At 48.7% G+C, this 16,250-nt stretch overlaps 1 protein-coding gene across 1 annotated transcript; it reads left to right on the top strand.

Annotated features, from left to right (window-relative positions):
- Positions 1-1,034: 1,034 nt before the first annotated feature.
- LOC125514197 (UDP-glycosyltransferase 72B1-like) lies at positions 1,035-2,798 on the top strand. Its single transcript, XM_048679479.1, has one exon. It carries the CDS (start codon positions 1,205-1,207, stop codon positions 2,654-2,656), a length of 1,452 nt encoding a protein of 483 aa, XP_048535436.1. The 5' UTR covers positions 1,035-1,204; the 3' UTR covers positions 2,657-2,798.
- The last annotated feature ends 13,452 nt before the right edge of the window (positions 2,799-16,250 follow it).

Below are 16,250 nucleotides of genomic sequence, written 5' to 3'. Positions count from 1 at the left end.
GGTTCGGCGTTGTCCTTCCGGGAACAGCGGAGTGCAATGCGGACGGCTATTGCCTCCTCCAATCCGCATGGGATGACACCCCAGTCGACGGATCCGGACTAGTTGGAGTCAGTTGCTGCCCGTCATGCCAGAGAAAGTCGTAGATCGCCGGAGGTGAGCTCGGGTGGCGGAGGGGAGTGAAGAGGAGTTGAGTGAAATGCCTAGGGTTTGGTCCAGCGAGCGGATGAGTAAGAATATGTATGGGGTCGGTGGGCCAACATAGTCCGGGTCCGACGTGACGGACGCGCCATATCCATCCCGTATTTAAGCTGAATATAAGGGATGCTGGTCAGTTCAGACATTTAAGGCCAGTTTAAGGCGCTCATCTGGATAGCATTTTCGTGACAGGAGGCTTGAGACGGGTTTACTTGCTCTAGCCACAGCTTTCAATCTATACCCGGAGCCGTCTAGAATGATGCTTCTTTGTATCTGTACCGTTATACTCCATCCATGTGAAAATATTTGTCGGAAAAATGGATGTATCTAAATATATTTTAGTTTTTACACACATCTATTTTTATTCATTACTATGATAAGTATTTTCGGACGGGAGTACTACATAAGAATTATGCCATATTGTTGACGATAAGAGGATAAGAATGCTAAAGCGACCGCTGATATTCAGCCACGGGAGGTTGATATCACACTAATCCATCGTAGCACTACTACAAAATTGAGCTAGCCTTCCCCAGCTTTTTTATGATCTCCACTACTCCCTCCATTTCAAAATATAATGCGTCCGCGCTTTCCGAGGTCTAACTTTGATCATAAATTTAACCAATGAGACCAACTACGGCGGGAGAAAAAATTATATAATTGAAAACTTTTTTCGAATGCGAATTCACTCATATAATTTTTGCTCCCGCTGCAATCGGTCTTAATAGTTAAATTTACAGTCAAAATTGAAGCATGGAAATAGAGGAAGCACTACATTATGAAATGGAGGGAGTATAAACAATTGCTTTCTCCGGCCCGGCAGCGACGGAGCAACCACAGTCGTGTTCGGCCATGAGACAATCAATCAGACACAGACGGATCTGGCGTTACATATAGCGCCAATCCGTTCCCTCGTTTCCCACGTCCGCACGAATTTATAAGCCACTGATCGGTCGAGCGCTCGACTCGTCTCTCCGTACCGTACGTGCGGCCACGAAGGTGGGCAGCGATGGCCGGCGAGAGCGACGACCGGGGCGCCGCGCGCGCGCCGCACGTCGCGCTGCTCTCGTCGCCGGGCATGGGCCACGTGGTGCCGGTGGCGGAGCTGGCGCGGCGGCTGCACGCTGAGCACGGATTCACGGCCACCGTCGTCACCTACGCCAGCTCCGACTCCACGGCGCAGCGCGCGTTCCTGGCGTCCCTCCCGCCGGCCGTCGGCTCCGCGTCGCTCCCGGCCGTCCCGCTCGACGACCTCGTCGCCGCCGGCGCCGCCATCGAGACGCTGCTCTCCGTCGAGGCCCAGCGCTCCGTGCCGGCGCTGGCCGCGCTCCTCGCGGGCCTCGGGAAGGACGGCAGCCTCGTCGCCTTCGTGGCGGACCTCTTCGGCGCCGACACGCTGCGGGCGGCGCGGGACGCCGGCGTGCCGGCGTACCTCTTCTTCCCCTCCAACCTGCTGATGCTCTCCCTCATGCTCCACCTCCCGCGCCTCGACGCCGAGCTGGACGGCGAGTTCCGTGATCAGACGGAGCCCGTCAGGCTGCCCGGCTGCGGGGCCGTGCCCGGCGCCGACATCCTGCAACCGCTCCAGGACAGGACCAGCGACGCCTACCGCTGGATGGTGCACCACGGCGAGAGGTACCGCGACGCGGACGGCATACTTGTGAACACGTTCGACGCCATCGAGCCCAACGCGTCGGCGATCCTCCAGCAGCCCGAGCCGGGGCGCCCGCCGGTGTACCCCGTCGGGCCGGTGATACGGCAGCCTGACGACGGCGACGACGACGATGCCACCGGCTGTATCAGCTGGCTCGACACACAGCCCGACAAGTCCGTGTTGTTCGTCTCGTTCGGCAGCGGAGGTGCGCTGCCCGCGGCGCAGATGGACGAGCTGGCGCGCGGGCTGGAGCTCTCCGGACAACGGTTTTTGTGGGTCGTGAGGAGTCCCACCGACAGTGGGGTCGACCCCGGTGCCAACTACTACGACGGGTCGAAGAGCAAGGACTATCCACTCAAGTTCCTGCCATCTGGGTTCCTGGAGAGGACCAAGGAGGTAGGCCTGGTAGTCCCATCCTGGGCCCCGCAAGTCAGGGTCCTCGGCCACCGGGCCACCGGAGCCATGTTGACGCATTGTGGATGGAACTCGATGCTAGAGAGCGTGATGCATGGCGTGCCGATGATCGCGTGGCCTCTGTACGCCGAGCAGAGGCAGAATGCAGTGATGTTACATGAAGAAACCAAGGTAGCACTAAGACCAAAGGTTCGAGAAGCGGATGGGATGATTCTTGGTAAAGACATCACGAAGGTTGTGAATGATATGATGAATAGTGAAGAAGGGGATGCAATGCATACAAAGGTGACAGAGCTCCAGAAGGCGGCAAGGAGTGGACTGGCGGCAGGTGGCATGTCACACAAGACGCTTACCGAGGTGGTGACGAAGTGGAAGGAGCGTACATTTGCATGATGATGCCATTTATCAAGGCCATCAGAGTCGTTAAAGGGTTGATGTACGAGACCAATTGTGTGTTGTATGTTATGCCATAACTCATAATGTGTTTTGGATGAAATGGATGCGAAGCATGCAACGATGATTATGTTATTATTCACTGTGAATTTGGTTACATATTTTGTTACATTGTAATGTCTAGTTACCAATTGATTTTTTTCTTAGAAACATTTTTTGATATGTACTGATAACTAAGTGAGCATTATGACATTAGTTTTTATACAATCCACATGCTATATCATGAGAGAATTAACGTCCGTGCAAACAACAAAGCATTGTTTCATCCACTCGATTATCTTGCTTCATCGGTGCCACCCATTCATGAGATATCTCTCATGTGCTTTCTCTAGTGTGGATCACATTGAATTGGACCAAGCATCTACGAATTTCGAGTTCATAAAAGTGCATGCATGGACACTAAGATTTAATATATTCCTTTTTTACTTGAAGATATGGTCTTAAATGAGGGTTTGTAGTTAGCTCATGCACCCAACAAACTTTACTTTTCTTCAAGCATGACTCCAAATTCTCCTATAAAAGATGTGCTCCACTTCCTTTGTATTTATATGTGCTCTCCTAGCAATGCTGGATTTGAGAGAGAACAATGGCAACTAGTAGTAGTTGTATGTGCAACATGTTGCGAATGTGAGGCATCGAGGAGCACACCCCATCGAATGTTAACATGATTATTGCTCATAGTAGTACATCACATGTCATGAACAAACTTGTGGAAGGGCGATTGAGTGATGGAGTAAGATTGGAAACTAAGTTGCTAGCAGAGTAAGCATGACACTTGATTGTGGACTCGTGGTCTAGTGGAGGGTATTGGAGCGAGGTACTAAGGATAGAGCGGTTGTGTTGAGGCAGAGGGCGGTAGGTGAAGGTCCACATTATTTTGAACCCAAAGACTAGCAAACTAGGTTAGGTCTTTGTCCATGTAAATACTAACCATCCATTTTCACCAGTTTACACTCCAAATCCACATTCTAGAAGGCTCCTTTAACTTACAAGTTGTTCTTTAAGATAAACCAGGAAAAAAGATGAACAAGATAAGAGTGAAACTGAAGAAGAGAAGTGAAAAAGGAAGGGCGTGTTCTAATGCAACAAAGAAAGGAGGATGTCGACCACGGTTGATCTCAAAGACTGACACTAAATTTTACTTCCTAGAACACTAACTGCCTCATTTTCTATTTCATTAGCAACAACATAAGCTACACATGTTCCAACTCCACCAGATTCTTTGTTTTGAAAAGGGACAACAACCCAGTAGTACTTAACCATTCTCGAGATCCATCTTGTACCCTTTATCGTTGTTGCGCATGAAAATGATAGTTATGTACATATACTCGCACACTACCGCATCAACACTCCATGTTATAGATCTGGAATGGTTGTGCACTTCATGTCGCGCCATGAATTAATTCGTGTTTTTTTAGCAAAATGGCTCTAAAATGTATCAAAGCTTAATGATGCCCTTTGTTGTGAGGGTTATCACATGCACTTTCCATCAACACATATTTCCTTATGATATTTTTTATGAAATTACCTTAAAAATTGGAGTTTCTTGTGGTTTATTGTTGGTGAATTGATATCTATGTCTCCTAGAAATCTTCCCTTGTTCAAGCATAAAAAGGCCTTATAAAGGACACACTGTATTTGGCCTAAGCTCGATATATTTTTGAAATGGATTATCTTGATATATTCACTCATATATGCATCTAGTTTTCCTAGTGCAACCTACTAGTAATAATCGTTATCCCCATACTAGTTGCCCGCATAGCTAGCAAGAAGAACAGAGCCAAGACTCTATACAACAAACAAAAGAACTAGCAGTTATGAGGAGCTACATGTCTGCAATGCTGCTCAGACTTAAGGGTATCAGAAAACATGTCCCTAGATGTCTTGGGACGAGTTGTGCTTAGAATAAACACCAACTTTGGAGAATTCGGGGTTAAGGATTCTATACACATGCAACCATAATGACATCATGGGCAGAGCCAACATATATACATTCCCTTATGTAGTAAAATGGAGCCCTAAGGTATTCTTCACATGTTTACATCTATGGGGTTTTGTTTTGTAGAACAAGCAATGTGCTTCTCCTAACAAAATCAATGGACTCAAATGCAATTCTAACACCTTACATGGCCTAAGCAACACAAAAACAAATTCTTATAAAACTAACCATACCTAATTTAATATTTACCAAAACCCAATATTTTCCAAGTGTCATACTAACTCATGTGATTCCTCACTAACAACTAAAATATGTTATCTCATTCGACCGGGTTACTTTACTAATTCATTAAGAACTTCCATAATCAAAAATAGTTCCAACACAAAACACTAGCATATACCATCTTAAGAAATCACATCACATTTTGGTAATGAGGTCCAATTGGTATTCATTATTCTTTTTTATTTCTCAAATGTGTCTTGCGAAGGTAAGTAGTTGTTTTGCAACTTATAAATTGGTTAAGTGTATGTGTGGTCAAGCAACTATTCGAGTTCGTAAGGTGCAAATGACATAGTTTTCCATGAAAAGTATTTTTACAGTACTATTATTTAGAGTTTACATATAAAAGTAACATTCTAAGTTTCATGTACAATAACTGCATAAATTCAAAAGGATGGGTGGAGATAGTAGTTAATGCTAGTAAAGGGATCGAATCTTCATGTTCCTGTGTAACGCGCACCCAAAATTTGGGTACCATATGTTTGCATTATGCATTTAACTACTAGGAGTGGAAGTTCTAGGGGGAAATGCAACCCGCATGAGTAGTATGTGACCATGTAGCAAATGCATGGAGTGTATTGCTCTCACCATTCCAAAATACTTGAAGTTTTAGGTTTGTCCTAAGTCAAACATTGCTAAGTTTGACTAATCTATTAAAAAATATACCAACATCCACACAAAAATTGTTTCATCAGATTCATAAAATAAATATTTGATGTTGTATTCATAATATATTTTTCAATATACATGGTCAAACTTAAAGAAGTTTGACTTAGGGTAAATCTCGAACTTCAACTATTTCGGAACGAAGGGAGTACTTACTTCTGTCCCTATTTTTCTTTGGTTTGTTATCCACTTATCTCACGATTAGGGATCAAATATATAATCCATTTACCCTATAGGTTTCACATTATTTAACTTTGAGCTTTTGGTGAAAAGTATTGTGACTCAATTAAAAAATGAACAGTATTGTTAGTCCTAAGGTGGAGTTCACATATTCATACGTAGTCCAGTTCTGTGCCCATTGTCCAACTATATTTGCTCTCTTTGCCATGATATATGCAGCCAATCCAACACGAAGGCAATACATATTCCAAAGAGTGAGATCAGTAGTGTTGTATGATTGATTGGGTGGAGTTGGACGTACGCGTTGTCGTGGTTCTAAGTCTGACAGTAGAATGGGGGGGTAGGAATGTAGAGGCAAGATCCTAGCTATGGAGGAGTTGTACACGCGAGTTTTACGAGTTCAGGCCCTTCTCGGAGGAAGTAACAGCCCTACGTCTCGGAGCCCGGAGGCGGTCGACTGGATTATATGCGTGTGAGTTACAGGGGGTTCGAACCCTTGTGCCTGTGGAGGGGGTGGCTTATATAGAGTGCGCCAGGACCCCAGCCAGCCCACGTCACAAAGGGTTTAAGGTACATTGAAGAGAGAACATTACTGGTAAAGCCCACACTAAAGTGCTATAAATGACAATTAAGCCTATAAGTAAATGCCCGGCCGTTGTTCATGCAGAGTGGCTTTAGCTCTTCTGACTGTCGAGTGACTTCTGCGACGGTCGAGTGACAATGATTCTTCCGTGTGGAATGTCTTTGGCCGAGTGGATGATGGTACCCTTTGAATGATCTTGGCTTTAGGGTGATGTCCTAGGGGAGGATGTCTAGATCAGGTCTGTGACCCTACCCTAGGTACATAGCTTCATCATTAGCCCCTGAATGGTTTAGGGTTTGAGTGGAGAAGGAGTTGATAATCTCTCTGATTCAGCTTTTGTGCTTTGAGAATGTCTCGCCCAGAGGTCGAATGAACATTCATGATGGCTTCAACTACTTGTTCAGTCACCTTAATCCATTCTTGGTTTTGTCGAGTGAACTTTCGTTGTTAAGTTTCGAGTGTTGATATGGAAAAAATCTTCCATCGGACGGGTTGTTCTGCCGTATGCAGATTTCACGGGATTCAAATTTTGGGAAGCGCGCCGGGCGGGGGAGGTCGCAGTAATCGAGACGGATTAGGCAGGCCACCTCGATCTCTGCGCCACCTTTTTTCCACGTATCGCGCGCGCGACTGTTGCGGGATTTGATAAGATCGTCTGGGCCTACAAGTCAGTCACTCGGAAGTGACCTTATATAAGGCACCAGACCGAGGCTCTTGAACAGTGCGCCCCCATTCTTCTTCCTCCTCCTCAGATTCCTCTGCTGCGCCTGCTTCTGCTCTCGGCATCGTCGCCTCGCTCGAACTCGATTCGCTGCCATGGGGAAGGAGAAGACGGTGGCGTTGGAGCGTGCGAAGAAGACGACGGCGAAGGCGAAAGGGAAGAAGACCAGCCAGGGCGGATCTTCGTCGAGGTCCGGCCTGCCGCCTGGCTGGATCCAGGGCGACTGGATCCGCTCGACAATCAGTCAAGATGACATCGACGACCTGGTTGAGGGGGGACTGATCCCCCACAAATCGGCGCGGCTCCCGGGGAACGAGACAGAGTCGCAGTCGCAGGAGGGTGAGTGCGTTCTCCTTGCCACCCATGTCGACCGCGGATTTTATTTTCTCCCCACTCTTTCTTTTGCAGTTTCTTGAACTTCTTTGGGGCTCAACTCCACCATTTTTCTCCAAACACCATCGTGTACCTTGCCGCTTTCGTGTCCATGTGCAAGAACTTCTTGGGTTGTCGACCACACTGGGGTCTCTTCAAGCACATATTCACATGTCGCTCTCAGACGGTCAAGAAGGCCAACCCGAGTGACGAGAGGACGCACGTGATACAGATGTGTGGGGGTCTTGGAATTCAAATGAGGAACAAAAGCACTTCCCCAACTATGATCCTTCCCGACTCGGTCCGGGGTTGGCAGTCGACCTGGTTCTACTGCAAGGACCAGCCAACCCCGGGCCAGTCGACTGGACTTCCCCCCTTTTCCATGGCTCGAGTGGAGAAGCCCTCCACCTTGAGAGTGATCCCGGAGGAGAAGGCGCAGGTGAAGGTGTTGGTCGAGCGGGTTGTCCAACTTGTCCGCGGCGGAGTGACCGTTATGGACCTGTTGGAGGTCTTCCTCAGTCGACGCATCCAACCACTCCAAGATCGTGACCATCCAATGTGGATGTACTCGGGACTCGAGGATTCCACTCGGATCCACCAGGAGGATGTCAGCGAGGATACGGTGGAGCAGTGGCTAAGGGGTATTACCGGCAACAAGGACAATCCCCGAGGGTCCAGGAGGGTGGTTCCATTCGACCATTCGCGTCAACTGGAACAGGTACGATTCTGCATTGTCGAGTGTCTTCTTGTTTTACTATGTAGCATCTTGTTGACAGTCGACTGTCTTTCTTTTATTCCTTGTCTTTCAGGCTCTTGTTGATATGTACTCAATGCCCAATGGAGTGCAGGAGCAAAATGTCGAGGAAGAGGCGAGCGGGGGCGAGAGTGGCGAGTGGCACTCGGATGCAGAGGAGGATGAGGAGAGCGACGCCCCGAGTGACGAAGAAGAGGTCGACTCGCCTCCTCGAAGAGAAAGGAGGTCCAAGCACGCTCACGACCCGGCAAGCACCCCTGACCTGGTGGCCGCACCAACTAGGCAGTCTTCAAAGCGCCCTCAGACGTCTTCTCCGGTGCCAACCGAGAAAGTATCGAAACAGATCAAGACCGCGCTGCCTCCAGCGCCGAAACCATTGAAGGTCGCATCATCCACCGCCGAAGGCTTTTCCCAGAATCAAAGTGATCATTCCACCATCTCTGGGTAACCATCTGACCTGATCCTTTGGTCGACCCGAGTAACAGAACATAACCGACTGAATGCTGACATTTGCAGTGCTGCTACCTCTGGAACTTCCTCCCGCCAATACCAAGACGAGGAAATGGAAGACGCGGTTACCTCCTATCCAGGTACAATTCTCATGATCTTGTTCTTGATTATTTGGTCAATTAAATTCTGGCGATTCACTAGGGGTCGACTGATTTATTTGCAGCCCCACCCAACGTTATCGAGCTTTCGGATGATGATGAAGATGTGGTCCCGAGGTCCAGAAAGGACAAAAAAGTAGCGGCTGGCAAGACATCTCAGCCGGGACTGACGACAGAACCAACCATCCAACAACATGAAGATGCGGGTGGGGCCTCTGTAACTTTTGCTGTCCCATTGTCGAGTGAGCGCCCTGCACCGTCGATTGTACCAGTGTTTCCTTCAGCCATCCAACCTCATGCCTCAGAGCTCCAAGCTGCCGCATCTGGGCCGTCTGCTCCTTTCTTCACCAACTATCATGTTCCGAAAAGCCAGGCGGACGCCGCTGCGGAGGCTATCCATCAGGCTAGCGTGATGATGGAGCGGATAAAGACGGTGCACGACAACAGCCAGGCTGCTTACGATGCCAGCGCGGCTCTTCGGGACAATGTCCAGGTAAGTTGGCTTTCGACTGACCTTGTTCTATTAGGATATGCTACCTGAAATATTTTCTTTCATACAATCTCTTATTGTTTGCGTCGAATCTATACACCCACTGGGTGTTTTGTTGTCTTTAGTATTTGCGCTCTTCCACTTGGCCTGGGCGAGTGGGATCTGAACCGGTGGGGGCATGCTAAGTGCACCCACTGGGTGTAGTCCCCGAGACCGCAGTCGACTGTGGGCAGTCGGCTAGGGTCTGAGTACTTCTTTTCACTTTCCTTTCTTCCCCTCGACCCGGGCAGACCGGTCGAGTGGGATCTTAACCAGTGGGGGCACGTCAAGTGCACCCACTGGGTGTAGTCCCTGAGACCGCGGTCGACTGCTGGTAGTCGGCCGGGGTCTGAATAGTTCTTCTCTCTTTCTTCTTCTTGTTTTTACTCGACCCGGGCGGACCGGTCGAGTGGGATCTGAATCAGTGGGGGCACGCCAAGTGCACCCGCTGGGTGTAGTCCCCGAGACCGCGGTCGACTGCGGGCAGTCGGCTGGGGTCTGAGTAAACTTTTAAGTTTTATTCACTCGAAAGTAAATAATATGAGGCAACTCAACCTTGACTTGGAGCTGGCCCAACAAAAATTGAAGAAAGCTCAAGATGAAGCTGCTGGTATGGATGGTAACTGCCTATCGACTGCTCACGTCGATCGTCCTTTAAAATATTTCTTCGATCTCTTGTTTGATCCGATTGCTTATTTTGCAGAGAAAATGAGGTTGGCTCTGGAGAAGAAGGACTTGGACCTTGCAGCTGCGCAGAAGGAGGCTCAAGATAAGACTGCCCTCGCTGATCAGAAGCTGGCTTCGGTCAGAGTGCTGGAAGAAGAAGTAAGCAAGCTGAAGTCCTCTCTCACCGAATCCAACCGAGAGGTAAATCGTCTGAAGAAGGATAAGATGGCTCTGAATGAGAAGCTGGAATCCACGGCTCGTAAGAGAAATGACGTGGAAGCTTATCTGAGAACTCTCGCCAAGAAGCTCTTTCTTATGCTGGAAGGTACTCCTTTTAATCCGACTGCTTTACTGCTTGCAAGTTAGTCCAGTCCAGTCGACTCACTAACTCCTTGACTGCAGAATTCTGCCAAAACTTTGACGAGGAAACTGGACGGATCAAGACGGGTTTGGACCCTATTGTTTCTCTAGTCGGCGACGAGGCTGCCATGAATGTGCTTCGACTAGAATCCCGTGTCGCCGGTGTTACAAGTTACCTCGCTCGTCTGAAGGTGGCAATTTCACGGATTGACTCATCATTCTGGCCAAGGGCGACGCTTCAAAATGACCTCGAGTCTCTGATGGCTCGCCTCAACGAGGTCCCTGGTCGAGTGCAAGAATGGAAGACGTCCTCTGCCCGGTGTGGTGCAGACGTGGCATTGTCCTTGGTAAGAGTCCACTGCAAGGAAGCCCGCGAAGATAAGCTGGCGGCGATCAAGGTCGCCAACACCAAAAGACATGATTTCCAGTCCTTCATGGAGACTTTCATCGCTGCCACCACTCGGATTGCAGATGGAATTTACTTGGACGAATTCGTCGAACCCGCCAGCCCTCCTCCTGCCGAAGTGAACAAACTTTGAGATTTAAATCTGCCCTAAATTTGCCTCGGAATGTCGAGTGGTTGCTATAACCGTTAAACTCGTTCGGGCTTGGCGCTCGAATACTTTTGATCCATTGTCTGGAATTTTTAGGATATGTCTGAACTTGGTTTATTTCTAAATATGCTTATATTTGCCTTCGAGTGGGATTTGCTCTTTATTCTGAATAATCTTTCGACCTGCATCTCGTTGTCTTCGCGGACAGGGGTGGAGCGTATGTTGTATTTGTGGCGCAGCTCCGAAGGAGAAGGTTGCAGTCGGCCTGCACCTCGTCGTCCTTGCGGATGGGGATGGAGCGCACATTGTACTTGTGGCGCAGCTCCTAAGGAGAAGGTTGTAGTCGACCTGCACCTCGTCGTCCTTGCAGATGGGGATGGAGCGTATGTTGTATTTGTGGCACAGCTCCAAAGGAGATGGTTGTAGTCGACCTGCACCTCATCGTCCTTGCGGATAAGGATGGACTTTAAACCTTAGGTGAGTACTGGACTGCAGCTAAGCTCCCGAGTGAGAGGGTCGCCCACCACTCAGTAGGATTTTTTAAACTTAGGCGAGTACTGGACTGCAGCTAAGCCTCCGAGTGGGAGGGTTGCTCACCACTTGGTAGGATTTTTTAAACTGAGGCGAGTGCTGGACCTCCGAGTGGGAGGGTTGCTCACCACTCGGTAGGATTTTTTAAACTTAGGCGAGTGCTGGACTGCAGCTAAGCCTCCGAGTGGGAGGGTTGCTCACCACTCGGTAGGATTTTACAAACTTAGGCGAGTACTGGACTGCAGCTAAGCCTCCGAGTGGGAGGGTTGCTCACCACTCGGTAGGATTTTACAAATTTAGGCGAGTACTGGACTGCAGCTAAGCCCCAGAGTGGGAGGGTTGCTCACCACTCGGTAGGATTTTACAAACTTAGGCGAGTACTGGACTGCAGCTAAGCCCCCGAGTGGGAGGGTTGCTCACCACTCGGTAGGATTTTACAAACTTAGGCGAGTACTGAACTGCAGCTAAGCCCCCGAGTGGGAGGGTTGCTCACCACTCGGTAGGATTTTACAAACTTAGGCGAGTACTGGACTGCAGCTAAGCCTCCGAGTGGGAGGCTTGCTCACCACTCAGTAGGATTTTTTAAACTTAGGCGAGTACTGGACTGCAGCTAAGTCCCCAAGTGGGAGGCTTGCTCACCACTCGGTAGGATTTTCTTTTAAACTTAGGCGAAACGGATTCGCAGCTAAGCCCCCGAGTGGGAGGCTTGCTCACCACTCGGTAGAATTTTACAAACTTAGGTGAGTACTGGACTGCAGCTAAGCCTCCGAGTGGGAGGCTTGCTCACCACTCAGTAGGATTTTTTAAACTTAGGCGAGTACTGGACTGCAGCTAAGTCCCCAAGTGGGAGGCTTGCTCACCACTCGGTAGGATTTTCTTTTAAACTTAGGCGAAACGGATTCGCAGCTAAGCCCCCGAGTGGGAGGCTTGCTCACCACTCGGTAGAATTTTACAAACTTAGGTGAGTACTGGACTGCAGCTAAGCCTCCGAGTGGGAGGCTTGCTCACCACTCGGTAGGATTTTTTAAACTTAGGCGAGTACTGGACTGCAGCTAAGCCCCTGAGTGGGAGGCTTGCTCACCACTCGGTAGGATTTTCTTTTAAACTTAGGCGAAACGGATTCGCAGCTAAGCCCCCGAGTGGGAGGCTTGCTCACCACTCGGTAGGATTTTCTTTTAAACTTAGGCAAAACGGATTCGCGGGTAAGTCACCCACTGGGGGATTTCAGACGCAAATAAAAGCAACAACAATCGTCTAAGAGGACTGTAAAGCTCTTGTCTTTGATAAGCAAATTACAAAGGTACTTCTTATTACATTTTATTTGAATGGGTACTTAAGTGTAAAAGGGGCGGAGCAACTCTGCATTCCAAGCCCGTGGCTCGTCCTTCTTCTGCTCGACATTGTAAAGGTGGTATGCCCCGTTGTGGAGCACTCTGGTGACAATGAAGGGCCTTCCCAAGCAGGAGCGAGCTTGTGTGGTTTCTGCTGATCCACTCGAAGAACCAGGTATCCCTCTTGAAAGGCTCGACCTTTCAAGTTTCTGGCATGGAATCGACGCAAGTATTGCTGATAAATGGTCGACCAGATCAAGGCCATCTCTCTTTCCTCCTCTAGGAGGTTGACTGCGTCCTGCCGAGCTTGCTCTGCTTCGTCTTCAGAGAAGAGCTCGACTCGTGGTGCATTATGAAGCAAGTCACTCGGTAGAACAGCTTCAGCTCCATAGACCAAGAAGAATGGAGTTCGACCAGTCGACCAATTGGGAGTTGTCATCAATCCCCAAAGAACTGATGGAAGTTCATCAACCCAGGCGCCTGTTGCATGCTTGGGGTCTCGTATCAGTCGGGGTTTCAATCCTTTGAGAATCAGGCCATTTGCTCTCTCTGCTTGTCCATTCGACTGGGGATGGGCGACTGAAGCATAGTCGACTCGCGTGCCTTGGGAGGCGTAGAAGGCTCTGAACTCATCTGAATTGAAGTTCGATCCATTGTCAGTGATGATGCTGTGTGGAACTCTGTATCTGAACGTCAATTCTCTGATGAAGCTGACGGCAGTACTAGCTTCTAGATTCTTGATAGGCTTGGCTTCAATCCACTTGGTAAACTTGTCGATTGCTACAAGCACGTGAGTGAAGCCGATCCTACCAGTCCTCGGCGGTCCAACCATATCTAATCCCCAAACAGCAAAGGGCCAGACGAGTGGAATGGTCTTTAGGGCTGATGCAGTTTTGTGGGACATATTGGAGTAAAACTGGCAGCCTTCACATCTGTCGACTATATCTTTCGCCATTTCATTTGCTCGTGGACAATAAAATCTAGCTCGGTATGCTTTAGCCACGACGGTCCTAGAGGACTCATGGTGGCCACAGGTCCCCGAGTGGATGTCGTTGAGGATCGCTAGACCTTCTTCCGGGGTTATGCATTTCTGGCCGACTCCGGTTATACTTTCCCTGAACAGCTACCCTCTTATCACAGTAAAGGCTTTGTATCGACGGACGATCTGTCGAGCCTCTTCTTCATCCTCTGGGAGTTCCCTCCTAAGGATATACGCAATGTACGACACTGTCCAGTCGGGAGTAATAACCAAAATATCCATGATTAGGTCGACCACGGCTGGAATCTCGACTTCAGTCGGATCGGTGGCACTCTTTGGCTGTGGGGGCTCTTCAATGAAGGGATCTTCTTGAACTGAAGGTGTATGAATATGCTCCAGGAACACATTACTAGGAATGGCTTCTCTCTTGGAGCCTATCTTTGCTAAATCATCGGCTGCTTGGTTTTTCAGTCAGGGTATATGATGGAGCTCTAACCCCTCAAACTTCTTTTCCAACTTCCTCACCTCGTTATAGTAGCCAGTCATGGCTGGGCTTCTAACGTCCCACTCCTTCATCACTTGATTGACTACCAAATCTGAGTCGCCATAGACCATGAGGTGACGGACGCCGAGTGAGATGGCCATACGTAACCCATACAAGAGTGCTTCATATTCTGCTTCGTTATTGGAGGAATCAAAGTGAATCTGGAGGACATATCTGAGCTTGTCTCCTCGGGGGGATACCAGTACCACCCCAGCACCGGAACCATTCAGCATCTTGGAACCATCAAAGAACATGGTCCAGTGCTCCGAGTGAACTTGAGTCGGCAGTTGCTGTTCGATCCACTCGGCAAGGAAATCCGCTATTGCTTGGGACTTGATAGCTTTCTTTGCTTCGAACTTGATATCTAAGGGAAGGAGTTCAATCGCCCACTTTGCCACTCGACCAGTTGCATCTCTGTTGTTCAAAATCTCTGATAATTGAGCGTCGCTAACGACTGTAATGGAGTGGTCAGAGAAGTAATGTGCAACCTTCTTCGTGGTCATATAAATCCCATAAACAAGCTTCTGATAATGTGGATATCTTTGCTTTGATGGAGTCAAAACTTCAGAAACATAGTATACTGAACTTTGGAAGCTTTTCCTTATTCTTCCTGCTCGACCGTAAGTAATGTATTAACGACTTGTCCAGTGGCTGCAATGTAAAGCAGTAAAGGCTCTTTGCTGATTGGAGAAGCAAGCACCGGCTGGGTGGAAAGCAGGGCTTTAAGCTCTGCAAGTGCTGCATCAGCTTCAGGAGTCCACTTGAACTTATTGACTTCTTCATCAGTCGGTAAAGAGGTAGTGCCTTTTCACCGAGGCGAGAAATGAATCAACTTAGGGCGGCCAAACAACCAGTAAGCTTTTGGACATCATGCACACGCACAGGGCATTTCATCCGGAGTTTGACACCCACTTTCTCTGGGTTAGCGTCGATCCCTCGTTCGGAAACGAGAAAACCGAGTAATTTTCCGCCTAGAACTCCAAACGTGCACTTTGATGGATTAAGCTTGATATCATACCTTCTGAGGTTAGCAAAGGTTTCACCAAGGTCAGCCAGTAGGTCGGAACCTTTACGTGACATGACCACAATGTCATCCATGTATGCTTCTACATTCCGACTGATCTGAGTGAGTAAACACTTCTGAATCATCTGTATGAATGTGGCTCCAGCGTTCTTCAAGCCGAATGGCATAGTGACATAACAGAAGCACCCAAATGGGGTGATGAAAGCTGTTTCTATCTCATCGGGTCCATACAGACGGATCTGATGATACCTGGAATAAGCGTCCAAAAAGGACAAACGCTCACACCCCGCAGTCGAGTCGACTATTTGGTCGATGCGAGGGAGAGGAAAGTGATCTTTCGGGCAGGCCCGATTGATATGTTTGAAGTCAATGCACATGCGAAGTGAGTCGTCCTTCTTTGGAACCATGACAACATTAGCTAACCACTCAGAGTGATAAATCTCTCGGATAAACTCAGGTGCTAGAAGCCGAGCCACTTCTTCACTGATTGCCTTTCTCTTCTGTACGGCGGATCGTCGAAGATGTTCTTTTACTGGTTTCACTTTTGGGTCGACTCGCAAACGATGCTCAGCCAGTCCCCTGGGAACACCTGGCATGTAAGAAGGTTTCCATGCAAAGATGTCCCAGTTCTCACAGAGGAACTAGATGAGCGCTTCTTCCTATTTGGAGTCGAGTGTTGCTGAAATGTGAGTCGGAGCAGCATTGGGATCCGTGGGGTGAATATGAATCGGCTTTGTTTCACCAGACGAATGGAATGCTGAATCTGTGGCAGGCTTCTTAGCTCACAACAAATCACTTGGATCTACATTTTTTTGATACTCTTGCAATTCCACTACTACCATCTGTGCATCGGCGATCTTTGAGCCCTTCTGGAAGCACTCTTCTGCCTTCTTTCGATTGCCAGTGATAGTGAT

The sequence above is a fragment of the Triticum urartu genome, chromosome 6 (genome assembly GCF_003073215.2).
Source record: "Triticum urartu cultivar G1812 chromosome 6, Tu2.1, whole genome shotgun sequence".
NCBI classification, from domain to species: Eukaryota; Viridiplantae; Streptophyta; class Magnoliopsida; order Poales; family Poaceae; genus Triticum; species Triticum urartu.
This window is presented reverse-complemented; position numbering and strand designations above follow the sequence as displayed.